Genomic DNA, 26,176 nt, shown 5'->3' with positions numbered 1-26,176 from the left:
ATATGCTTTGGCCCCCAACTTTGCATGGCAGGGGAGACTCTACTCTGGGGGAGCAATATGAAGATGGAGAAGACTTATGGAGAGCAGCTAGTTCTAGCTGTGTGAGTTGGGGGTGCGGGGCAGATGTCTGAGTGCGCTAGATGAGAGCTCACCATGCCTCAGTTTCCCCTCTCTGGATGATGGACTAACAAGGACTCAGTGCAGACACATTTCCTGGCTCAGGCTTATGTTTCTATAATCCCCCTCCCCCAAAAATCAGGAAGAAGGATCAGGCTTTGGGGCTCCCTCACCGTCGGTAAAAGGGTGCAGGTAGCCAAATATGCGGAGACCATAGTTGGTCCACTTGGGGGACACAGCCAGCTTCCTCAGGGTTGTGCGGATCTACGTCGAGAAAGATGAACTATTACTCAGAATGAGGAAGAAGAATTTAAGGAATTTGAGTTTAGTCTATTCAAGGATGGTGGGGAGACCAGGAGGGAACCAGAGAGACTAGGGGTGCGGCACGGTATGCAGAGAACAAGATAAATGTCAGGCCCCACTCAGTCTCGGTCCAGGTGACCCTGTGCAAGGCACAACTTGCACATTTGTGCATGTTGGCCCTGGATAAACATCAAGAGAGCCTAAACTGGAATGCTGCAGAGTGGGCAGGCTGCAAGAGCCTTAGGGAGAAGGAGAAGACAAGATAGACACTCTAAACAAAGGAAGAGAGAGAGAGAGCGCGCTCAAAAGACTGAGGGGCTAATACAGACTGTAACAGACTGAGAAGGAGCAGGGAGGGAGGTGGGTGGGGCAGATGAGATGAAGGGAGACGGGCATCCTCACAGGCACTCACGTGGGGGTAGAGGGGGAAGTGCAGGTTCCTCCTGAGCTGCTGGATGGAGCTGCCACACCAGTCTTCGAACACGTGCAGGTTGGCATGACCCCGGAACTGTGCGGAGCAGAGCGAGGACAATGAGTGAGTCAGATGGAGCAGCCTGCGCTCAGCCCTGCGGGTGTGGTGGCAGGAGCAGAGCGAGCAGACGGGCACAGTGCTTCTTGCATACTCTATGGAAGATCTGGCTCCTAACCTGTGATGCTCCTCGGCTTTAGGGGGTGAGGACCTCAGGGCAGTGCCCCTGAAGGGGATACTGAGGTCCCAGCTACTTTCTGTCTTTCTTGACTTTCCAGTCCTTTGCCACCATGATGTTACTAAGCTGCCACAAGGCCAAAGCAAGCCCAGGACTAAACCTCTGAAAGCCTGAGCCACAACAGTCCTTTCTTCTTTCTGAGCTGGTTATCTCAGGCATGTTTGTCACAAGGATGCAGAGCTAACACCAGCCCTGTGGCCTGACTCTAAGGGTGAGGTTGTATATACTCACACGCCTACAGATACACACCTCCTTCCTCCCGGGCAGGAAGGGGCCTTGCATCCCCCCGAGGCGAAGGGTATAACAGGCAAGGCAAGATGGCAGAAGCGACAGAGGGAGCTGGGAGCAGCTTGGCTAGGTTTCAGCCTAGGTCCTGCCCACTGCGCCTCCCATGTCTCTCTGCAGCTGTCTGCCTGTCATGAAACCTTATCTACCCAGTGGTCTTCACACTCTGGCCGGGGGGAAGCAGCTGAGCAAGACTGTGGTGCTAGCTGGGGTTCCCCTGGGTTGTGCAGCAGCACCAGGGCCCACCTGTAGCTCACAGGCTCCTGGCAGCGCGGCATTGGAGGGGGACAGGTCTGATCCTCTAACCAAAGACAGGAAGGACAAAGGCAACACCCATGTTCCAGGTGGCTGGAGGGGCCATGGTCAGGGAGCCGGGAGAAGCAGGGATACGGTCCCGGCCGCCTCATAGTTTCAGATTACCCCAGTCCAGTTCCTTCAGCAGCCCCTCACCACAGCTTAGCACCCTCCAGGTGGTGTCTCATCCACACTATGAAACAGGGCCTGTCCTGCCCCACGCCGACCCCAACTGTAGCTAGTCAGATCCAAAATCTAGTCACTCCTGACTGAAAAAAAAAAAAAAGTGGGCAGAGGCCGGGTGTGGTGGCGCACGCCTTTAATCCCAGCACTCAGGAGGCAGAGGCAGTGGAGTCGCTGTGAGTTCGAGGCCAGCCTGGTCTACAAAGCGAGTCCAGGACAGCCAAAGCTACACAAGAGAAACCTTGTCTCGAAAAACCGAAAAAGAAAAACTTAAAAAAAAAAGTGGTACCAAGAAGAGACTTGATACCCTATGAGCATATAAAGGGGGAGGAAGTCCCCCTCAGTCACAGTCATAGAGGAGGGGAGTAAGGGGAAAATGGGAGGGAGGGAGGGAGGGAGGGAGGGAGGGAGGAATACAAGGGATGGGATCACCATTGAGATGTAATATGAATAAATTAATTTTTAAAAAGTGGGCATAAGTGGAGCAGGTCCCCAGACCGAAGGACTCCTTTTGAGATCCTCTGTGCAGAGCGATCCAGGATGGGGTGCCGGGAGGATGACTCACTTGGTAGAGCGTTTGCCACACAAGCACAAGGGCCTGATTTCCATTCCCAGAGGACACACGCAAAAGGTAGCATGAGCTTAGAATCCTAATATGGGGGCGGGATGAGACAGGAGGCAAGCCCCAGGCCAAGAGATGGATGGCCCCGAAGAATAATGCCAGAGGCTATCTTCTGACTTCCACAGGTACCAACTTATGTGTATGTATGTGTGTGTATGTGTGTGTGCGTGTATGTGCCCCCCAACACACAATTCTTTTTTAAAAGTAGGATGTGGTGGTGGGGGGAGGTGTTCTACAGGAGCTGAGGGCCTAAGTTAGGCTGCAGTGATGGGCAAGGCTTCACGGACACTGTCCCACTGCTGGACCCTGAGGACAGAGGCTACCTTGTCACTCTCCGACCCTTAAGCACACTAGCTGGGTCAATACTTGGAATGTGGGACCTTGGGAAGTAGCCATCACTCACTGGAATGCAAGGAGGGGGCTGGGGTGGGTGAGAGAGTATGTGGGCTGGTAGGTGGGAGGCCGGCTGAGGCCGCAAGGGAGGAAAGAATGGGGGCTTTATGCTGCTTCTGGGGGAAATTCCTCAAGTCCAGCTTAAAGGACTCGGTTGTCTTCTCCAAGTGGTTTGCTTTTTCCCCCTCCCCAGGAGACTCTAGGTCAGAGAGCCCTGCTTCCCCTGACCCCACCCCCCCAGGAAGAGCAGGGGGAGCTCAGCCACCAGAGTGGTCAGCTCTATGAAGCCTAGAGCTAGGGGGCCAGATGCGTATGAGAATGGGTTGGCCATGAAAGTAGCTTTGGCCTGAGGGCAGGTAGACACCAGTCTCCCACAGCTCCTCGTCCCCAGGCGATCAAGGGTGGCTGTGGGAGCCTGAGGTGCTGTGGGAAGGCAGCAGAGCTCCCAAGAGTAAATGAGAGAATTAACCTTTTCTTTGAGGTAGACCTCACCTAGCATTTGGCTGAGCCTCAGACCTTTGACCCCCAACCTCTGACTGTGGAGGTGTCTTGGGGACTCTTGGACACAGACCTAGACTGACAACTAACTCCACCAGAACTGTGTCATTTCATTTTAGGGACTTTAAAGTAGCAAGCGTGCGGCACTCTGGCATATCAGCCTCAGTGGCCTTTCCTTTACCTAGCCGGGCAGGGGAGGGCTTTCCCATCGCTTTAGCTGTGATGGTTTGGAGCTTGCAGTCAGCCATCATGGGAAAGGTATCTGTTGGACTGCCTCATTTAGAAGGGAGGATATTGGGGGGCTCAGGAAGTGACCCCCTGAAAACACACAGCAATTACCCTGTGGGGATAGGAGGGCAGAGGGAGTATGCACGGAGGGTAAGGCCTGCTCCACCCACTTCCCTTCCTTCCCTCCACCTCTGCTGGGCCTTAGCGAGCTTGTCAGGCCAGCAGCAGGATGGCGGATGGTAGCCAAGGGGGGGGGGGGGCGCGCAGGCCTGCGCTCAGTGTCCAGGGCTCTTGTGAAGAAGCAAAGCACTCTGCAGCTGAAAACTTCAGGCGATTGCAGAATAAAACCTCACTGTGATCTTTAGGACTGACCTGCCTGCCATACCAAGCCACATCCAACCCCAGCCTTGGCCCCAAACCATCCAGCTCTCGACATCCCAAGTCGAGATTTTTTTTTTTTAAACAAATACTGTTTCCCCACCCTTTGCTTTCTTCCCCACAAGGCAGCCTCCTATTTACTCCTTGAAAGTTTCCTCAAATACTTCTAAGGCCCTCTGTGCCCCTTCCCATCACGTGTGCCAGCACATCTGAATTCTCTGAATGAACAAATGCTTGCAGAAGCTGAATCTGGAGCAACACATTTCGTCATAGAGCACTTTGTACCAGCTAACCTATTCGCTGTGCAGTTAGATAAAAGAGGGGGGAGTTCAGCTCACTGGTCTATATAACACTTAGCCTGGCGAGGACATGGGGAAACAGACAGACAGACAGCTCAAAAGACCAAGACATGAGATGCATAAACTGGTGTCACCTACACTTGGAGCAGAGGGACAGGAAAGATTGGGAGTCTCAGCTGTGAGCACTGACTTGGTGCAGCTTACTGCTATTGTCACAAGCCAGCACACCTACTGGGTGGGTCAGCTTGGGGCCAGTGAGGCCTTACCTGACCTCAGTGTGCAGCCAGCAGGGCACTGGTTCCCACCTACTGGATTCCCAGGCAGAGTTCTGAACAGCTTGGTCTACTCCTTCCCCACATTTTTTTTTTTTAAGATTTATTTATTATGTATCCAGTGCTCTGCCTGCATATAACACCTGCAGGCCAGAAGAGGGCACCAGATCTCATTATAGATGGTTGTGAGCCACCGTGTGTTTGCTAGGAATTGAACTCAGGACCTTTGGGAAGAATAGTCAGTGCTCTTAACCTCTGAGCCATCTCTCCAGCCAGCCCTCCGCCCCCGTTTGTTTTTTAGACAGTGTTGGGAATTAAATTCTGGGTCTCACGCCAGTGAGCCACATTACCAATAAGTCATACTCCTGACCTGTGGTCTGCTCTTGATTTGAGGGTGGAACCTCCCCATTCTTATAGAAGGCTCATAAGGAACGGATGTGCTATAGGTGACCCAAGTGTGGAGAAGGTGAGACAAGCTGCAGTGGTGGTGCTCTGGGCTCTGAAAACAGGAAAGCCTAATCCACAACAGATCTTACACAACACTCACAGCAGCATTAGCCAACATGGCCCCAGATCAGCGACAATCTGTCTCCCATCAGAGGAAGGGATAAATAGAATGTGAAATCTAGTTCTCCCTGTCTCTACACCACCCTCCCAGGAACTTCTGCCTCCTGAGAGCCAAGCAGAGGGAGAAGTAAACGTACAGGCAGTAGCCAAGGGAAGACTAGTAGAGCGGAGCCAGGCGTGGTGGCGCACGCCTTTAATCCCAGCACTCAGGGAGGCAGAGGCAGGTGGATCGCTGTGAGTTCGAGGTCAGCCTGGTCTAGAAAGTAAGTCCAGGATAGCCATGGCTACATAGAGAAACCCTTTCTTGAAGAAAAAAAAAAAAAAGTAAATTCTAGGACAGATCTGGTGGCACATGACTATAATTCTGGTATTTAGGAAGCTCAGGCTAGAGGATCATAAATTTCAGGCTAGTTTGAGCTACACAGTGAGACCCTATCGAGAGAGACAGAGAGAGAGATCAAATGAGAACCTGCTGGAAGTGGTGGCACATGTCTGTAATCCTAGCACTTGGGAGGTGTTGGCAGAGGATTAGGAGTTCAAGGTTGTTCTTAACTACAGTGAGTTTAAAAGGCCAGCTTGGGTTATGAGACCCTGTCTCAAAAATAAACAACAAAACAGAAGAACAACATTGAAGGGGAAGACGTAGAAGGAGGGGAGGAGGAGGAGGAGAAGGCAGAACAGGAGAAGGAGGAAGAAGAAAAGGAGAAAGAAAAAGAAAGGGAGAGGAGAAGAGGAGGGGAGAAAGGAAAAGAAAAATGATCCAAGCTATCCTTAATAAAGAGAAGGCTGGTTCACCAGATCTTTACAGCAATGGCCCAGCATACTATCTCAGGTGCCTGATGATGTCACCTACAACAACTGTGCCAGCATTGTAATCCATCCTCGCTCTGGGCTTTAAAAAGAGGCCGTCTCACAGAGTGGAAGAGCTAACACTGTCTCCCTTACTCCTGCCTTGAGTGGGTGGGCTGGAAACAAAACCACCCAAGCGTCAAGATCAATCTGCAATAGGAACACTAAAGACAATGGAGTGGCCCACACCGCACAGCCAAGGAAAGCAGTCTCCACCGCAGGCCCACAGGGGATCCTGGGTTCTAGACACACTGTAAAATATGATTCTCCAAAGCATGAGGCTATTCCACAGGTTTGGTACAAGCATGTACTCAATCAAGGTAACTTGTACATGTTCATTAAAAAAAAAAAATTGGTAAAAGGCATCAGGATGGCTGGGATTTTGTTAAGAGACTGATTCTTTGCTGTGAAGGCCCAGGTGATTGTCCTGCCGTGTCCCTGCACTTTTTGATTTTTGGCCCCATAAGAAATGCATTCTGCAGCAGATTCCTAAGCCATGTTTCTTTAGAACACTGGTAGCTCAGAATCTTAACAGGCATTTATGGAAAAGGCCACTCAGGGGAGAATAAATTTGGGACACGCTGAGCTAAACCAAGCTAAACAGATTTCCTTGGGACTTCTCAGAATCTTTCATATGTTAATGTGGATTTCCAAGAACAGCTCTCCTGCACAGTGGGGGTTTTTATGTTTTGTTATGTTTTGTTTAAATCTTATTTAACAATGGGTCCCTTTCTTCCTGGAATGTCTTAATGGTTTGAGAAAGGACTCTTGGGGAGGTTGTTATCTTTAAGACTGGGGATTGGCACAGCTATGAAAGCCATGTCCCTTCCCCAGACAGTTTTCCCACCTATAAAATAAGGATCATGACTGTTACAGTTTGGATCTACAATGTCTCTGAAGTGCCCATCGGTCACAACCTGCAGTGCTATCGGCCATGGGTGGAATCCTTAAGAGGCAGAGCCTACAGGAAACAGGCCACAGAGGCCACAGAGCCTACAGGAAACAGGCCACAGAGGCCACAGAGCCTACAGGAAACAGGCCACAGAGGCCTGCTGCTGGAGGGATGTTATTCTACCATCAGCTCCTTCCACTCTTTCTTTGTTTCCTGTCCACCCAGAAGTTAGAATCTTCCTTGGCACTTGCCAAGACGTGCTGCACTACATAGGCCCAAAGCAGCAGGGCAGATAACCAAGACCTGAAAGCTTTGAGAGCATGAGCCAGAGAGACCTTCCTCCTTACGAGTGGATTGTGTCAGGAAAGCGGACTTAACACAACGCCACCTTACAGAGTCCAAACTGTGCTAGTGTACAATGATATGCACACAGCAGGCCTGCAGCAAATGTCTGGGCCCCTACTTCATCTGTTTAAGTCCTCTTAAAGACCAAGTTCAGAGGCTGGAGAGATGGCTCAGCAGTTAAGAGCACTGGCTGCTCTTCCAGAGGACCCAGGTTCAATTCCCAGCACCCACATGAAAGCTCATGACTGTCTATAACTCCAATTCCAAGGCATCCAATGCTGTCATCTGGCTTCTTCAGGTTCTGGGTACACTAGAGGTACACATACATGCAGGCAAAACACCCATATACCCAAAAAAAAAAAAAAAAAAAAAGACCAGGCTCAGTAGAGTCCCTTACCTCTGAGAGCCAGGGGACAGGCTTGTTCCACCTCAAGTAGCTACTGTTCTTACTCCTGCTTCGGACAATATCTTGGTCCTGTCAGGAAAACAAAAAATGAAGTTGGCCAGAATATTAAGAAACTGGAGTCTGAGCTGGGCCTTTAATCCCAGCACTCGGGAGGCAGAGGCAGGCGGGTCAATGTGAGTTCGAGGCCAGCCTGGTCTACAAAGTGAGTCCCGGACAGCCAAGGCTACACAGAGAAACCCTGTCTCAAAAGAAAGAAAGAAACAAAGAAAGAAAGAAAGAAAGAAAGAAACTGGAGTCAGGACAGGATTCGTGGCTCCTTGAAGATGCCTGTGGGGAAGGAAGAGGCTGTGGAGATAGCTCCTGCCCCAAGGAAGCTTAAGGGACACACTTGCCTTCATTATTTACACCACATCCCTGAGGAAAGTATCTCAGTCTTGTCAACATGCGCTCCTGAGGTCTGTTCACTTCCCTGAATTTTTCAAACTGTTCCAGATTTACAAAAAAAAAAAAAAAAAAAGAAGACGACTCTGGACCCCCTTGGGGCAGGAGCTGTGACTTCTTATTCCTTCCACACCCCACCCCCAAGTTCTATCCAGATTTGTCACTGGCCTCAACAAACAGGAGCCCCTCAAAGACACCCCAAGCCCTTCCTACCATTTGGGCCCACAGATTTATTTTGGTCTTATCCGGCTTTGGGGGTCCATTTTTGTTTTAGGCTCAACTGTTGCAAGGATGAAGGGGTGGGGTGGGAGGAAGGTCCAGATTGGAATGGCCCTCGGTTTTTCCTAATCTACCACCTGAGAAACAGTATAGGGAAATGCTTCATGACGAACTACACCCCAGCTGTTTGCAGGGAAGCGTATCTCTCTACCACCTCTGGATTTCTATGTCAAACATCTGCTACTGTCATCAGGTGTCTCCAGGATATACTGGTTAGTATGCAGGAAATGCTGTGTGTGTGTGTGTGTGTGTGTGTGTGTGTGTGTGTGTGTGTGTGTGTAGATGGGGACAAAATAATCTCGGGCCTCACGCAAGGTCTAAGCCACACCCCTAGCTTTAGGATGCTTGTCTGACACAGATGCCACTGGCCTGGAACAGCTCCGACTTGGATAGTCTGAACAATGTTGTAAAAGCAGAAACAAGACAACTCGGCCCCTTGAGGAAGGCAAGACAGCTCTCTCTGCGGGCAGCTGGAACTTTAAGGCTAGGCTGGGTTTGCACAGCTGCCTACCTTCTGCATAAACCTCAGAGAAGGGGATTTCCCTTAAGGCCATGGAGCCGCTGAGGGCAACTGAAGGCCCTGTCTGATGTAGCAGCAGGAAGATGGAAAACAGACCCGACCTGCCACGTACCTTGAGGCTCAGCCTTTGGGGACGATAGAATTGGAGATTCGGATCGACAGCTGGGATGTTCCTGCTGGCCAGGGCCTTGGCCAGCTCTCTCCAGCTGCCATACCCTATGAAAGAGAAAGAAGAGGAAGACAGGTCAACTTAACTCGGGAGCCCATACATCTGTAAGAGGTAACGATAAGAGGTGATTGGTTTCTCACCTCACCTCACCTCACAAGGTAGGTATGAGGTAGGCAAGGCAGGTGGCAGACACAAATTTAGCCACAGTCCCCAGGGCAGAGGGCAGGAAGGACCTCTGCCTACTCCAAATCAGAGAAGGAACATTGCCAGGTGATCAGCACTGTTGTCACACACTGTGGGGACCCACTATAGCACCTAATTTAGTTCTGTGCTCATCTGAGGGCTACGTGCGACTCACTGATGTCTGTTCTGGGACTGGTTAGTCTGCGCACACACATCTGAGGAGGTAAAAAAAAAAGAGAGAGAGAGAGAAAGAGAGAGAGAGAGAGAGAGAGAGAGAGAGAGAGAAACCACGGTGGGAGAGAGGGAACAGGAAATGGTTGACGTGCCACAAGCATTCCTACACAAACGAAGAGGGCAAGGGTTGCAGTGGGTGAAGGTGAGGATCCGGTAGTCAGTCTGTAGTTCACTAGATGGCCATGCCTTCTCGACTATAAAATGATTGGTTGGGCAGGGCCGCTGCGCTTAGAGTGAGCAAACCCACAACACCAGCCCATAAATCAGACTCTTCATCCTCACTCCAGGTAAGAAAAATGTGAGCAAGGCTGATGAAAGGACTGATCTGGGGCCACAGAACAAATAGTAACAAGGGTAAGATGAGAGCGGGAGTGTGCAGGGGCCTCTCCCATCGGCTTGTTTTACTAAGATGCCCTCGTGGGGCTGGGCCACATCTCGGCTCCAGAGTTTACGCCCAGCACAGTGTAGGCTCTGCTCAGAAGGAGTCAGACTGAAGTACCACTTGGGGGGAAAAAACAAACAAACAACGAACTCTACATAAAAGAGTTTGACATTCATCCACCCCTGGGGATTAACAGTTGGCAGAAGGTGGAAGTGCCAGGGGATCCCTCTGTGAGCACCAACAGGGACACAGCTCACTGAACAAAGCCAGCATAGACAGCTAAGGGTGGTGGCAGATACCTCCAACACACCAAAAGTCTAGGAAAACTAAGGCAGAATTGCTGGCTCCAAGGCCAGCCTGGGCTACCCAGCAAGACCGTATCTCCCCACAAAACAAACAACCAGAGTAAAACCATTAGTAAGGACTCCACAGAAGGTAGACATCACACTGTGTGCTATGTGCTGACGTTTGGAAGGATGGGCACAGAGTCACAGACCAGAGTATGAGGGGGGCTAGGGCTGCTTTTCTTTTCTTTTCTTTTCTTTTCTTTTATTTTATTTTTGGTTTTTTGAGACAAGGTTTCTCTGTGTAGCCTTGGCTGTCCTAGACTCGCTTTGTAGACCAGGCTGGCCTCGAACTCACAGTGATCCACCTGCCTCTGCCTCCAGAGTGGTGGGATTAAAGGCGTGCACCACCACGCCCGGCCCTGGGCTGCTTTTCTTATGGGTTGTGTCTTGTGTTTAGAAAGCATCTCAGAGGCACGGCATCATTCGAGCCTTTTAAGATGCTGGAGTTAGTCAGGTGCGATCATTCTTTTTTTTTTTTTTTAAAGATTTATTTATTTATTATGTATACAGTATACATCTGCAGGCCAGAAGAGGGCACCAGATCTCATTCTAGATGGTTGTGAGCCACCATGTGGTTGCTGGGAATTGAACTCAGGACCTCTGGAAGAGCAGTCAGTGCTCTTAACCTCTGAGCCATCTCTCCAGGCCCCAGGTGGGATCATTCTTGTCCTACAGATGGAGAAAGAGAAGACTGGAGCACTACACCACAGATCTATTTGTCACTCAAGATCAGAGAAGACAGCCCTCACAAGCCAGGTCTGTCATCTTTTATGCTCTCCCCTGTGGCCACTCCTTAGCAGAGCTTTGAGGAGTCCTGCAGTCAAAGGCCTTAGCATGCGTGGAGACCAGAAGGCATCAGGTATCCTCCTCAATTCCACTATACCTACTCCCTTTGAGAATAGGTCTCTCCTGAGCTTCCTGTTTTCTCAGCTAGACTAGAAGCCAGCAAGCCGCAGCAACGCACCTGTCTCCATCCCCCTGCACATCTGCGGGGTGCCCAGCTTACTCTACACTCCTGTCTCCATCCCCCTGCACATCTGCGGGGTGCCCAGCTTACTCCATGGATGCTGGGATCTGAACCCCGGTTCTCATGACTGCATAGTGAATGCTCTAAATTACTGAGCCACCCTCCCAGCCCCACCTCCACTCTTTTTAGAAGAATCCTGACAGGCTAATTTAGCTACAATGCATTTGATGTCTCTTCTTGGTATCTGAGCATCGACTGACTTCCTTCATCTAACTTATTGGCCATAAACCCCTGGCTGCCTTGCTGTACTCAGAACTCAGGTCTACACTAGGTGAGAAACCAGTCGCTGACACCAGTTCTATTTTCTGTTCCTCTTTAACTGAAGGCTCTCTCTGTGGCCGAGGAAAGATCCGCTGAGAAAAAGACAGGAGACTCAGAGGCGTTTAGCCGAGCCAAGCCCTCACCTACAGGTCACAGGTATGTCTATATGGTTCTGAGAGAATCTGAGACTTGGATGGTCAATACTGTAATCTTCAAGGTCTAACTACATGCACCACTTACAGCTATAACAGCTTGAGTGAGTCAGTGCATCTCTTTTTGTTGTGGTTGTTGTTTTGTTTTGTTTTGTTTTCAAGACAGGGTCTCTTTGTGTAGCCTTGGCTGTCCTAGACTCACTTTGTAGACCAGGCTGGCCTCGAACTCACAGCGATCCACCTGCCTCTGCCTCCCGAGTGCTGAGATTAAAGGTGTGCGCCACCACCGCTCAGCACAATCTTGCTCTCTTCATTGGGATGGTGGGAACAGAAACATCTGCTCCACCCACCAGGCCTGCTATGGGCAGCAAACTGTATGTGTCTGACTCACAAGGCGCTTGACACGTTATCTCTTCTAACTGGTTCTGAATTGGGGGTTTGGATTTGAGTCAGGAGATAAGAGAATTGTGTAAACTGCACAGAGTTAGAAGCTCTCTGACTCTCCTCTGTGCTTGCTGACCAGGGCGGCGGGGATTTGGTAGTCATAGCAGTAGATATTTCCTCTCTGCTCCGTGGGCTTTGTGGTCCTCTCTCGCCTCCCCATGGCCCTGCCAGTAGTGTTCACTAAGCACATTCCACCTCAGGCCCCGGACTCTATATTTGGATCCTCCCCATCTCTGCATCTGCATCGATCCTGCCAGTGGATACCCAGCCATTGCTTAGCTCCCCCTGGAAGCAACTGGAGCTAAAGAATGTGCTGATTGAATGACTGACACTTGTCACTTGTCCCCTGTTAAGTGATTCCTCCTGCTTCTGGCTGGACCTCTCCTTCCAAAGCACCAGCTGCCAGAGCCTGGTTCTCCCTACAGCAGGTGTCACATTTATGCTGGGAGACAGACACCCGGATCTCAGGTGACAGATAAAGCGCAGCTGTGGGCCTCACGCTCTGCCCTCACAGACCTGGGCTATCAAGTTTACCATCAGCCAGAGCTTTGCCAACACCCTCCTGGGGGCGATACAGACTTCAAAGGCCTGAAGATTAGCATCCTGGCTCTCTGTGACGCTATAGCACACACATATCCCTCGGCATCACTTTTCAAAGGCTCTAACTCAGGTCAACTCCACTGCCTCCCTTCACCCTTTCTCTCAGAAATAAGAAAAACAAATGGTATAGTCCAAAATGGTATGGTCACCAGCCCAAGGTCCCACAGTGAAAAGGCAACTTACACGAAGCATCCTGGGATTCAATCTTCAGCCTCACTCACGGTGCTGCAGACAGGAGCTGCCACTCACTTCCCTTTATCTGATAACTCTTGCCAATACAGCATGTGGACATCAGGGCCGGTCCCACAGGGGGACTGGAAGGCCCCTCACTGCCGAGGCTGCTGCTGCTGCTGCTGCTACTACAGATCCCACAGTGGGATGGCAGGCTTGAGCTCTGACTCCATCCTCACTGCTGGAAACACTTAGAAGCATTTCTAACTTAACGGTTCGGGGCTGGAGGTGGAGTTTAGTTACAACAAAGTGCTTGCCAGCAGCTCAGTGCGGAGCCCTTGCTGGGTGGTGCACAAGGCCCTGGGTGTCATTACCAGCACAATTTAAATAAATAAATATGTAGATTTAAAAGCAAACAACTTAGGAAGTAAAACAGTTAATACTGAATTTGCACGTTAGCATACATTTCCAAAGCCTGTTAACTAACTAACTAGCTAGCTGACCCAGTGCACACTCCCTTCTAGCCCACCACATAAGAATATGTCCAAATCTCTGTCAACGCCCAACCAGACTTCTTACAAGCTCTGTTACTGTATATTGCTTTCACTCCTAAGTAAATAGGAGAATGATACTTATAGCGGCCAACAGTAATGAGCACATTATATATATATTTATGTATATGTATGTATGTATGTATGTATATGGGGCTTATATAGCACCATGCTAGGAGGTATGGGTTTGGTTTGGGGGTTGTTACTTTTGAAACTGGGTCTCTGTGCAGCTGGATCTAACCTGGAGCTTGCTATATATGTAAGGCTGGCTCCCAGCACAAAGAGACGCACCTGCCTCTGCTTCTGGTGCTAGGATTAAAGGTGTGCACTGCCATGCAGACTCCATGTTAAAAGCCCTATTTTGCCACAATAAGGTGAGCACCCAGCTCACACACATATACATCATCACTTCATGGTGAGGAACAAGAGAGCCCGGTGGAGACCTACAGAACGCGTTCCAGTCCTGAGCTCACTGCAAATGGCGGGCAGCCCTGAGTGAACGAGTCACTCCATCTCTCCACTCCACGTTCTGTTTCTTGGCCGTGTGGAAACAGATTTAGCCTGACTATGGAGAGATGTAGGCAGCCCCACACAGTGGGTGATGCAAGTTTACCCCCAAATAAAGGCTAAGCAGTGGAACAAGAGGGTACTTACCCTGTCCACCCCTCTCCCCCGCCCCCCAAAAAATGAAATCCTTGCCAGCTCTATTTATCCGCAGGGAAACTAGAGGTGGCCCAGAAAGCTACCAGGAAAGGCGGGGCTTGGGAACTGTCTGAAAAGGCATGGATTGGGGGGGGGGGTCCTGTGGCACACACAGGCACCCTTACTGTACTGTTTCCAGCCTGGGGGCTGCTCTCCCAGGACTTTGGAAAGTGCATGAGCAGCCTGGGGGCGGGGGGAGGGGGGGCGCTTGTCCCGCCTCCTCCACAGGACACCACAGACCTGAAGATCCAGGGGGAGTGCAGAGTTCAGAGAAACCGTGGGATCTATATAGAAACTCACTCTCCAGAGACTCAAAATGCAAAGAGAAAAAGTGATGAAACACAGTGACGCTGAAGAGACAGAATCCTCGTCACGCCAGAGAACAGGAGACTGCCGAGGAGACAAGAGCCTATGACATCCAGGGCACGAGTTTACAGGAGCCCGGAACCAGCCCTGAGTTGAGGGGTGAAAGGGTTCTGTCCCTAGAGAGAACTTGAGGAGAGAGCCCGAGGAGTCAGTGTTTTCAGAAGGACAAAGCGACCATGGCTTCAAGCCAGCAGAGCCCAGCCCAGATAAGGAAATGGGAGCAGCTCGTCAGTCTGGCAAAGATGAAGCAGAGAACCTGTCACCTGAGTGCCAGTCTTCAGGGCATGCCTAAGGTTCTGACAGCAGAGTATGATGAAGCCTTTGCTTCCTAGTCGGGGATACCCTAGGGAACTTGATGCAATAAAAATTAGAATTTCTATAACCATAACAGTTAACATGTATGAATTAATGCACATATATACACATATATACACACATATGCATATATACATCTCTATTTGCACAGAGGCCTGCTATATTTATATTAATTCAAACACAGATTACTGATTCCTTTATTTTAAAAAAAATTAGTTGTAATTTCTTTTTTTGTTTGTTTTTGGTTTTTTGAGACAGGGTTTCTCTATGTAGCCTTGGCTGTCCTAGACTCGCTTTGTAGACCAGGCTGGCCTCAAACTCACAAAGCTCCACCTGCCTCTGCCTCCCAAGTGCTGGGATTAAAGGCGTGTGCCACCACACTCAGCTTTCGTTGTAATTTCTTTTCTTTTCTTTTTGGTTTTCCAAGACAGGGTTTCTCTGTGTAACTAACAAGAGTCCTGGCTGTCCTGGAATTCTCTCTCTCTCTGTAGACCAGGCTGGCCTCAAACCCACAGAGATCCACCTGTCTCTGCCTCCTGAGTGCTGGGATTAAAGGTATGTGCCACAATGCCGGGTTTTAGTTGTAATTTCTAGTAAGTGAACAAGCAAACCATATAAGCAATCCTGTTTTGTAGTGCTTAGTATTCTATGAGGTAGGACTATAGAGTGGTTAAGAACACGGTCTGTGGTTTTAGAAGACACAGGTTCGATCCCCAGCACCACATGCATGGTGGCTCACCACCATCTGTAACTCCAGGGGGTTGAATACCTTCTCCTGGCCTCTGTGGACACCAGGCACACATGTGGGTCACAGACATATACACAGGCAAAACATTCATACATATATAATAAAAACAAATAAATTTCAATAAAGCCAAGATTTGAGGCCAGGACAAAAGGCTGTGTTCTTAATTCTCCTACTCCCTATTAAGTGTGCATGAGCATTTCCCCTTCCATCACTGTCATATGGTATCCTGTGCCCATTGAGTCACCAGCCCATCCCTGTTCTCCTACCATCTCCAAACTACATTCTAGGGCCGGGTGTGGTGGCGCCCGCCTTTAATCCCAGCACTCGGGAGGCAGAGGCAGGCGGATCGCTGTGAGTTCAAGGCCAGCCTGGTCTACAAAGTGAGTCCAGGACAGCCAAGGCTACACAGAGAAACCCTGTCTCAAAAAATCTAAAAAAAAACAAACAAAAAAACCCACACCAAACTATATTCTAGTGACTCCATGTGTACACACACACACACACACACACACACACACACACACACACGGACACACAATTAGACTGTTTCCTCTCTTTCCAATTTAGTCACTAGGTAACTACCCTCTCTCTGTGTAAGAGCCAAAGAAATGCAGAGGGGAGAACAGAGCCCCAAATATACAACCCCATCATCATCAACCAGCCAGAGAACTAGACAAGAGCGTCCAGGCAGAATTGGATGTGAATTATTCCTGGTTTCGGCACTTTCCCTCTCTCAACAGAAATAATCCTGTGTTTGTGTTCATGACCGGCCCTGGGGATCATTGGTGGCTGCCCAGCTCATCAGGAGGAGGGAATGGCTGAGGGCTGAGGACAGTAAAAAAGGTGGACTCCTAAGGTCTCCCTGTTCCTGAACAGATAAACAGAGGCAGGGCTCTCATGAGCGTTTCACCCTGACAGATCTCCAACCCTGCACACAGCCCGGCCCAGGGGAATGGAGAACAGTCAGGTGTTCCTGCCAGGCTAGCACCTGAGCTTCTGGGATGGTTGTGGCTGTGGGCAGGCTGAGGCTTGTAGCCAGTGACATGGGAACTGCACCCGCTAGCCTCATGGGTACTGCCTAAAAGGGGCCAAAGAGGGCATCTGAGCCAGTGCCAGGGATGTACCTGTCCTACAGCTGCTGGAGCGCTTCCTGCTCGCACAAACATCCAGCTAGAAGATAAGGCCAAGGGAGCAGATGAGGAGAAAAGACAGAAAGAAATCCCAGTGTCCTTTCTATTTGCTGCTGCTGCTCTGAGAATACAGGTCCTGCTTGCACATGGCCATGCTCAGTAAGTGTCCACTCTTCAAGTATGGGTGATGACCAACACAGACTCCAGAAGAGAGGGCCTAGCATGAGTCACCTCGATGTCATCATCGTTATTACTTACCATCATTACAAGAAGTTAAACAACTCATAACATTTCAGGGTCCATTTTACTAGTCAGCGCTATGACAGTTACAGTCCCATGCAAGGGGAATATGAACTTAAGCCCCTTAATGAAATGGGACAGTTTTCCCAAAAGAGCTGACAATGTTCAGGACTTTGAACACTGGCCCATAGCCTGCAGGTGAATCCTCAAGGACACCTAGGCAAGAGCTACTTAGGTTGTTCCCACACACTCTGGTAGGGCTGGCTTTTCTGAACCTACTAGGTTTGTCTTTCTGTGGAATGGTACAAAACAAACAAAACAAACAAACAAACAAACAAAAACTCTTCAAGGAAAACATGGGACCACCCTTTACCTCCCTGAGGGGCTTTCAAATAGGGAGTTCAGGGATGCAGTAGTAGGGCATATGTCTGACATATAGACTATGTGGTTAAGAGTGAGCCATCAGGAGACAGGGAAAAAAATGAGCAAATGGACCAGTGAGCTAACCGGTCACCAGGCATCACCGAGCAGCTGACTGATGCACACTGAGTATATCCCCTGCTAACAGCTGGGATAGAGAAAAGGTCACATACGTGGCCTTTTCCATTCCTAGGGACTGATGGGGCGGGCATCTAGAGTTAATAAAAGGACCTACTTATCTAAGAACTTGGAAATGGCCTGGTCCTCACAGGTGCCCACATGCAGGTCAAGTGCAAGCCAGTTCTGCCAGATGCAAACAAGCAGACAAAGCAAGCTGGGCTCACTGGATGTTGCTGACATGATTTTGCTCAAGGACTTTCTATTTTCAAAGACTCAGAAATGTCAGGCAAGACTATGAGCAAATTCTCTGTGATTAGGAAACCTGTTTTCACGGTCCAAGAGTCTAGGAGAAGCAACAATACAGGAAAATCCTGACTGTGTAACAGCAGTGGAGGAGTTTCAGCAAGAGTATCCCTAGACCTCAGCTAAAGGTTTAATGTTGCCCATGAAGGCTCTGGAGGGCATAAGACAGAGCCTGAGTGGTTAGTCAAAAGCCTGGGCTCAGGGCCTAAAGAGATGGCTCATCAGTTAAGAGTCCCTGCTCTTTCAGATGACCCACTTTGGTTCCCAGCACCCACACTGGATGGCTCACAGCCACCTTAACTCCATCTTTGGATCTGAAGCCTGTAGCCTCCATAAGTACCTGTGCTCATGTGCCCCTCCATATGCAGGGATGCACCTAATTTTTTTTTTTGGATGCACCTAATTAAAAAAAAAAAAGACCAGAGGGATGGCTCAGCTGCTAAGAGCACTAGATGCTCTTGCAGAGGACCTGGGTTCAGTTCCCAGCACCCAATATGGTACCTCATAACCATTTGTAACTCCAGTTCCAAGGGATCTGATGCCCTTTTCAAGCCTTTGTGGGCACTTTATGTACATGGTACACAGACATTCGTGCAGGCAAAACACTTGTGCACTTAAAATAAAACCAAATCTCAAAAATGAAAAGCAAACACAATCTTAAAAGCCCTGGGTTACTCCTTTGGCCTCTTTCCAGGTAAAAGGAAGAAGCAGGGTTTCTCTTTCCTGACTGAGAGGGAAAAATGGTTTCCACTGTTGGAGGACCTGCAGAGACAGAAGAATCACTGAAAGAAAAAAAGTGGGAGCCAGGATAAAAACAAACAACCTAAAAATAAACAAAACAAAACAAAAACAAAAAAACAAGCTGAACTAAACCATCATCGCCTGAAGGTGGGGAAGTCATGACGAGGGAAACAGTGGAGAGTGTGGCTGTGAAAAGCAAGTGAGAACATCAGCAAGCCACTAAGGAGATGGGCTGGAAACTGGGCACAGTGGCATACGCGCATCACAGCCACACACAGGAGGGTGATGTTGGCTCTCTTAAGTAATTTTTTAAAAGACAAGAAAAGACACGCAGGAAATACTTAACAATTACCTGTTACTGACAAAGAGCCTAGACTTTCAGGATGATTACAGTAAGATGACGACACAGACCTAGGAGGGGTCTGTTGAAACATCTGCTCCACAAATGATCCCATATTCCACCCATTAACAGGTCAGCTTGTGCTTCACACACCGACAACCACCAGAGCTACAAATGGACATCTCTGCCCAGGCTCGTCTCTGCTGCGTGCTTGACATACATCAGCTCAGTTCACCTCCACAGCAATCACTTACGCTAACAAAATTCCCAATTTACAGATGGGAGACTGAAGTCGTCACAGCCTCCAGACAATGGCATTGAGAAATCACTTGCTCTTCAAAAAAAAATCTCCTAACAAGTGTCCTGGACAGCTGTCCAAAAAGGCAATGGAACCCGAAGGAAACACAGAAGCCAAGGACTTTTTCCTGGGCTGCACAGGGCCTTGGTTTGGACCCACAGCCAGGAGCCTTAGCCTCCCAGCCCATTGCACTTGATACCTGCTTTCAGACCACCCCCGCACATTTGCAATACTGGGGATCCAACTTAGGGCCTGAGCAAGCCAGGAAAGCGATCTACCATTGAGCCGCCGAACACACTCTCTTCTAAGCAGCCCAAGCCTCTTTTCTGCATCTGGCTGGAAAACAAAGAAGGCGTATAATCTGATGTGGGCGCCTGCCAGCAGCTAGACCTGCACGGTCTGAGGAAAGTGACTTGCCAAAACCCAGCTGAGGTTGCTGCAACCTGTTCCTGCGAAGGAGGTGGACGAGGAGAGGAGAGGAGAGGAGAGGACAGCATGCAGGACAGTAACAGGAATGTTGGGCTCAGGTGTGGCGGTACACACCTTCAGTCCCAGCACTTGGGAGACAAAGGCTGGCCTGGTCTACATTGTTTGAGCCAGCCAAGGTTACAGAGAGGTTGCTGTGAGGTTAGGCTCACCCCTCTTCCTCCCCACAAAAGGTCACATAATTGAAACTTTGGGGGTTTGTATGTGCTAAGTGCAGAGGGCCGGGCCATAAGGGTCAGGCTCTCATTGCAGAGTCACTACCACATATTCTTGGTCTCTTTATTTTGTTTTTGGGTTTTTTGTTTTGTTTTGTTTTGTTTGTTTGTTTGTTTGAGTCAGGGTTTCTCTATGTAGGCTTGGCTGTCCTGGACTTCCTTCGTAGACTAGGTTGGCCTTGAACTCACAGAGATCCACCTGCCTCTGCCTCCCGAGTGCTGAGTTTAAAGGTGTGCGCCATTACGCCAGGCTTCTTGGTCTTCTTTTATGTTCATCCAAATGCCATGAACTTTTTCCATTTTGTTGACAGGAGCACAGAGACCTAAAGGTAAGTTCACTGGATTGTCTAATATGCAAAGCAAGCCAGCTTTAGGAACCAGTCTGAAGTTACTCTTTGGTCCTTAGCCTGAGGCTCAGGATGTCATCAGAGTGCTTAACGCCACCTGAGCCTGACCTAGCTAGGGAAGGCCTGAAAATTAGCACTGTGAAAACAAAATCGTGTCTCTCTCATGGTTAGATTCCCACTACATCAAACAAGCACTTGAAACATGTGAGTAAGTCAATGTCAAAGGGGCAGTGTCTCCTCACAATCCTGGGCTGGAGACTGGGTGAACTGAGAGGCACTGACCCTGACATTCTGAGAAGATGGCAACCAGCTGAAGGCTGGCATAGTCCTCGGTGAACAGCCACCATGGCACAGATGTCACAGTCACAAGCCAAGGGGCTCTAGTCCCACACTATTTCCTTTCTTTCTCTCACCCCAGTCCTCATCTCTACCACCTCACTATTTAGCTCTGACGGGCCTGAAGCTCACCATGTAGACCAGGCTGGCCTCCAGCTCACAGAGATCCACCTGCCTCTGCCTCCAAAGGCACTAACCACCATGCCTAGCCTTCTTTCTCATTTCTAAATTTGAGATGTGGATATGTGTTGAATGCAACATATAAGACGAACTAATCTTGATTATCAACTTGGTAGGACTGAGAGGCACCTGAGGGATTCCTGGTGTCCCGCTAGGGAATCTGTGAGGAGTTCCCGGGGAAGACTGGCATGAGGACTCTGACCTAATGAATGTTTTCATCACCTGATAAGAGCTAAGACTCTGACTAGACTCTTGGAAGCAGGAGAAGTGTGGCACGTGGAGCCTTCGGGAGAGAAGCCAGTCTCAGGGAGACGTCTCTAGCTAACAGGTATATCTAGCTCTCCTGTGTTCTCTGTATTCCTCTTCATGATCTGAGCAGCGCCACATGTATTCCTCGTCATGATGCACTGAGCCCTCTGAGTCCACGAGTGAAGGGCCACCCACCCCCCATTAGGTTGTTTCTGCCAGGTATTTTGATATTAGCAGTGCAAAAGTCCAACAGAATATGTAACATAAACTTGATCGGGTTTTTTTTAATTTGCAAGTGGGGCTGGAAAGATGGCTGGGCCATCCAAGGCTCGGCTCACAACCCCAAGCACAATGTTGCACAACACTTATGTCGTACAATGTAACCTTCCTAGGGTGCTTTCATGGTTCCAAATTGAAATTCTGTATACATAAAGTAACTTCTATTTCTTTTCCTCCCAGTGCCTGGGAACCACTATGCTAGTTTCTCTGTGAACTTTGCTATCTATAAATTCACTAAAACAAATATACTATATCTCATATGCATGAATCATACAATATTTGCTCTTATATATTTGGCTTCTTTCATAATTATAACATTATCCATAGTTCACCCATGTTGTACCATGTGTCAAAATTTCCTTCTTTACTTTAAGGCTAAGCAATATCTCATTGTATAAGGATATATATCACATTTTGCCTATCTACTCATCCATCATGGAAAGTTGGTTTCATTCTACCACTTGGATATTGGGGGGTAAGGGGGGAAACTGCAAAAACATAGGTGTACAGGTGTCTGAGACCCTGCTTTCAAATCTTCCGGGAAGGCACACTACTGAACTGCAAATAAGAACAACAATAATAATAAAAATTAAAAATTTAAAAATCTAGTAGGTACTGAAGACCAATGGGATCAGGCTGCTATATCAATGTAAGAGAGATGATAGCAAAACTTGGGTTTCCCTGGGGTTGCAGAAAGTCTGGGGAGCCCTGGCTAGGAAAAGGGGTGCACCACTCCCAGCCCATAACAAGAAAAGAAGCAGAAGTTATGAGCGGCCTAAGGTGGGGCATTGCCCAGGTTACTGAAGTACTAGTACACTAGGCAGTGCCAAAACTGCCATTTCAACGTATCCCGGCTTCCACGAGTGCTTAAATGTCCTGGTCCCCTCCGATCTGTAGCTCAGGACGCAGGTGTAGAGACTGTCAGCTGTCCACCCTCCCAGAAGCAGCATCTCAGAGTAACCATTTAGAACCTTTTTAGTCTAGTGTGACACTGTAGCTGACAGTGAGCGTGTGTGTGTGTGTGTGTGTGTGTGTGTGTGTGTGTGTGTGCGCGCGCGCGCGCCCGTCTGGGGTCAGTCTGGTCTAGAACTTGCATTTTCTTCTCTCAGCCTCCTGAGCGCTGAGAATACAGATACGCACCGTGTGCCTGGTTCTGGATATTTTGAACTCCTGAGGTAAGACATATGTCACGCCAGATGCATGCTGGTGGTGTGGAGTATGACGTGAACACTCAGCGACAGGAAAACCAGTCCTCTGCTTCGGTTTGACCCTACGAGAACCACAGGCCTACTTTTTTCCCCTCTAGTCCCGACTTAAGCCACAGGTAACTTTGGGAGCTGGTTATGGGGAACGCAGTTGAGGAAGGGGGGATCACTGTAAGTCTGAGGTCTATACAGTGAACTTCCGGCCAGCCAGGGCTACAGGACTCTGCCTTTCTTTGGGCTTGTTGTTGTTCCTACGGCTGTTTTTTTAAAGGTAAATTGGGGAAGGATCACTAAATATATAAAACAAGGAATCACACCACCGGGCCCATCTCTCAACACCCCTGATGTCTGCTTAGGATTCAAAGCCTCACCCCTACATGTGGGAACCTTGCAACTTCATGCAAATATAGGCAGGGTGGGAGGTGTTCTTCCCTGTGAAAACAGTTTCACTGTACATAACTGACTCGAGCTTTAAAGGAGGAGGTGGGGTGTTTTTTGTTTGTTGGTTTTGGGTTTTTTTTGTTTTTGTTTTTGTTTTTGAGTCATTCTATTTCTAGGGCAGAGGTACACAAATGTAGATACAGCTAGAGGTATCAAAGATACAAACATTACAATGTCTAGAGACCTTACAGAATATCCAGAAGATGGTAGAATAGATCATTTAGACTATTCTCCCCAGGTTATACAAAAAGATGGTGTTCTACACTTACTTCTTGGAAAGACAAAGAAAACGAGTCATTGCTCAGACTTTGAAAATGACGCTTTCAGCTGGGCATCATGGTTCTTGCCTGTAATCCCAAACTGTAAGAGACTGAGACATGAGAACATCGTCAAGCTCCAACCCAGCCTGGAGCCTGTGGCACACACCTTTGACCCCAGCATTCAGCTGGCAACGGCAGGCAGATCTCTTTGAGTTTACGGCCAGCCTGGTGTACATATTCCAGGACAGCCAGAATTACATAGAGAGACCCTGTCACAAACAAACAAACAAACAAACAAACCAGCTTGTTGCAGTCTAGGGAAACTAAGAGATCATTGCTACAAGGTCAAATATTGACTCCACTAGAAAGCTAAAGGCTAGAAGACTAAGGTGTCTTTGTCTGAGCTCACAAAGCAAGTTCGGAGAAGACCCATGACAAAACCCCAGGTCTCTGTTCTGGTCCAGAGCAAGTCCTCCTCTGCTATCAAGTGAGGCCATCTAGCTTGTGAGTCTGGTGGCAAGAGCCCAGTACTGCTGGGCCTGTCTGGCTTGGACTCTGAGAACATGAGCCTACTCAGGGAAACAAGGTCAAGGTCAGCCGAGGCAGCTTAAAGAACGCGGAGAATCTGAGAGCCTGCAGCTGCAGGGCCGGATCAGTCCTGGGCCTGACTCTGGTACCACATGAAGGAGGCTCTGAGGTCTTCAGGAGCAAGGCTGGGGCATCACCTGTGGCCTCGGTCTGAAATGATGTTAGACCTCGCTGATACTCCATTTATTATCTTCCCTGCATGGTTTTCTCCACTATCCTTATTTCAAAACTATAACTTAAATGCACAGAAACACAAGGGCCTTATTTGACGTGTTAATCTACTAACATTTTACACAGAAGGGGAAGAAAAGATCTTTTCTTTAGATTAAGAAGCAATTTTTAAAATAAATGAGTAGCTTGCATAAGAGGCCCCAAAGTCCATGCCTAGAATCACAAAAAGGTGGCATGTATGTACATATGTATGTATTGGTATATATGTGCACTGCTATAAATTAAATCCAGGGTCTTACACACGCAAAGCAAGCACTCTACCAATTGATCTATAGTGCCAGTCTGATTTTTAAAATTGTGTGTGTGTGTGTATGTGGTGTGCACATGCATGCATGCGTGCGCACACACTCGCACACAGCCTTCTATGGCCAGTTCTCTCCTTCCATCAGTTGGGTCCTGGGGATGAAACTAAAGTTTAGGCTTAGCAGGAAGCACCCTCACCCGCTGAGTTACTCAATGACCCTCCTAATAATCTTTTTGTTTTTGTTTTTGTTTTTTGAGTCAGGGTTTCTCTGTGTAGCCTTGGCTGTCCTGGACTCACTCTGCAGACCAGGCTGGCCTCGAACTCACAGTGATCCGCCTGCCTCTGCTTCCCAAGTGCTGGGATCAAAGGCGTGCGCCACCACGCCCCACCCCAAATCTTTTTAAATCATTAAGATAAACAACTGCCAGTGTGCTTGAGAAGGGGATTTGGACTCAGAAAGAGTTAAGGAGAACCAAGAGCTCAGCAGGCATTTTTGTTCTCTAACCTCACAATAAAAAATCTGTCTCTCACTGGGCGAGTTCGAGGCCAGTCTGGTCTACAAAGCGAGCCAAGGCTACGCGGAGAGAAACCTTCTCTCTGGGGGAGGGGAGAATCTGTCTCTTGGGGGCAGGTGATGACCTGGACCTGCAGTGGATCCACATAGAGAACGGATAAAACGGACCCCCACAAATTGTCCTCTTACCTACACACACACACACACACACACACACACACACACACACACACACTAAACAAATAACTAAATGTAATTTTCTAAAACTTGAAGAAAGAAATCAGTCCCCTGGGCTGTAGTTTGTTTTCCTTTGGTTCAGATGCCTTTGACTACTGCTCTATAAAATAACCTCTACGAGCCTGCTCTGACCTCCAAAGTCAATGCAACCTTGACTCAAGATGGCTGATTAAACTGTGGAGTGATAGCTTTATATTCTTTCCAGTCAAAAACTAGCTCTAGGAGCCAGGAGTGGTACCGCACACCTGTAATCCCAGCTCTTGGGAGGCAGGAGCAGGAGGATATGTGAGTTCGAGGCCAGCCTGCTCTAAAAAGTGAGTCCAGGACAGCCACGGCTACGTGGAGAAACCTTGTCTTGAAAAACCAAATCAAAACTGGCTCTAGCTGGGTGTAGTGCCACCCACCCTTTAATCCCAGCACTCAAGAGGCAGAGGCAGGTGGATTGAGTTCAAGCCCAGTCTGGTTTACAGAGTTCCAGGACAGCCAGGGATACAGAGAAACTATGTCTCAAAAAAAACAAACAATAATAATGATGATGATAATGACACTAATAATCAAACACACACATGCATAAAACTCAAAACCCAGCTCTAAGGCTCTAAAGAAAAGTGAGATTTTCACTAAGCCAACTGGTTACTCGATATGTTAAAAACCATATTTTCTGAGCCCTAATCAAGATATATGACCTAAACAAATGCTGGCAAGGACTCCAGCGAACAGGTAACCCTAGAAATATTCCTGATGGCATATGAACTAGAGCAGCCACCACAAAAACCACTATGGAGATGCCCAAAAACTAACAGGAGACCTGCCAAGACAGGTGTCTAAGCACTTGGGAAGCCAAGGCAGGAGGATTCCTGTGAGTTTGTGGTCAGCCTTGACGATTTGGCAATTCTGCTTCTAAGTAAATAAATAACCCCTTATGATCCAGCTATATTACTTCTCGGTATATACCAGAATGAATCCAAGTCAGTCCACAACAGAGATATCTGAACATCCATGTTCAATGCAGAATTAGTCATAATAGTTAAGATACAGAATCAAAGCCAGGTGTGGTGGTGCACACCTTTAGTCCCAGCATTCAGGAGGCAGAGACAGGCAGATCTCTGTGAGTTCGAAGCCAGCCTGGTAGACAAAGTAAGTCCAAGACAGCCAAAGCTACACAGAGAAAGCCTGTCTCAAAAAAAAAAAAAAAAAAAAAAAAAAAAAAGATACAAAATCAGCCTAGGGCCATTAACAGAT

General features: G+C 48.6%; 1 protein-coding gene across 1 annotated transcript in view; it reads right to left on the bottom strand.

Moving 5' to 3' along the window:
- B4GALNT3 (beta-1,4-N-acetyl-galactosaminyltransferase 3) overlaps window positions 1-26,176 on the bottom strand; it is a 98,645-nt gene that overhangs the window by 24,270 nt on the left and 48,199 nt on the right. The window contains exons 2-5 of the mRNA XM_084766095.1: window positions 8,991-9,094; window positions 7,630-7,707; window positions 833-928; window positions 291-381 (exon numbers count right to left, since the gene is read on the bottom strand). Coding sequence (XP_084622221.1) covers window positions 291-381; window positions 833-928; window positions 7,630-7,707; window positions 8,991-9,094 — 369 coding nt within the window. The remainder of the gene's footprint in view (window positions 1-290; window positions 382-832; window positions 929-7,629; window positions 7,708-8,990; window positions 9,095-26,176) is intronic.

This window comes from Acomys minous (genome assembly GCF_964271855.1).
Source record: "Acomys minous genome assembly, chromosome: 17".
Lineage (NCBI taxonomy): Eukaryota > Metazoa > Chordata > Mammalia > Rodentia > Muridae > Acomys > Acomys minous.
Note: the sequence above shows the minus strand (reverse complement) of the source record. Positions and strands in the feature narration are given on the sequence as shown.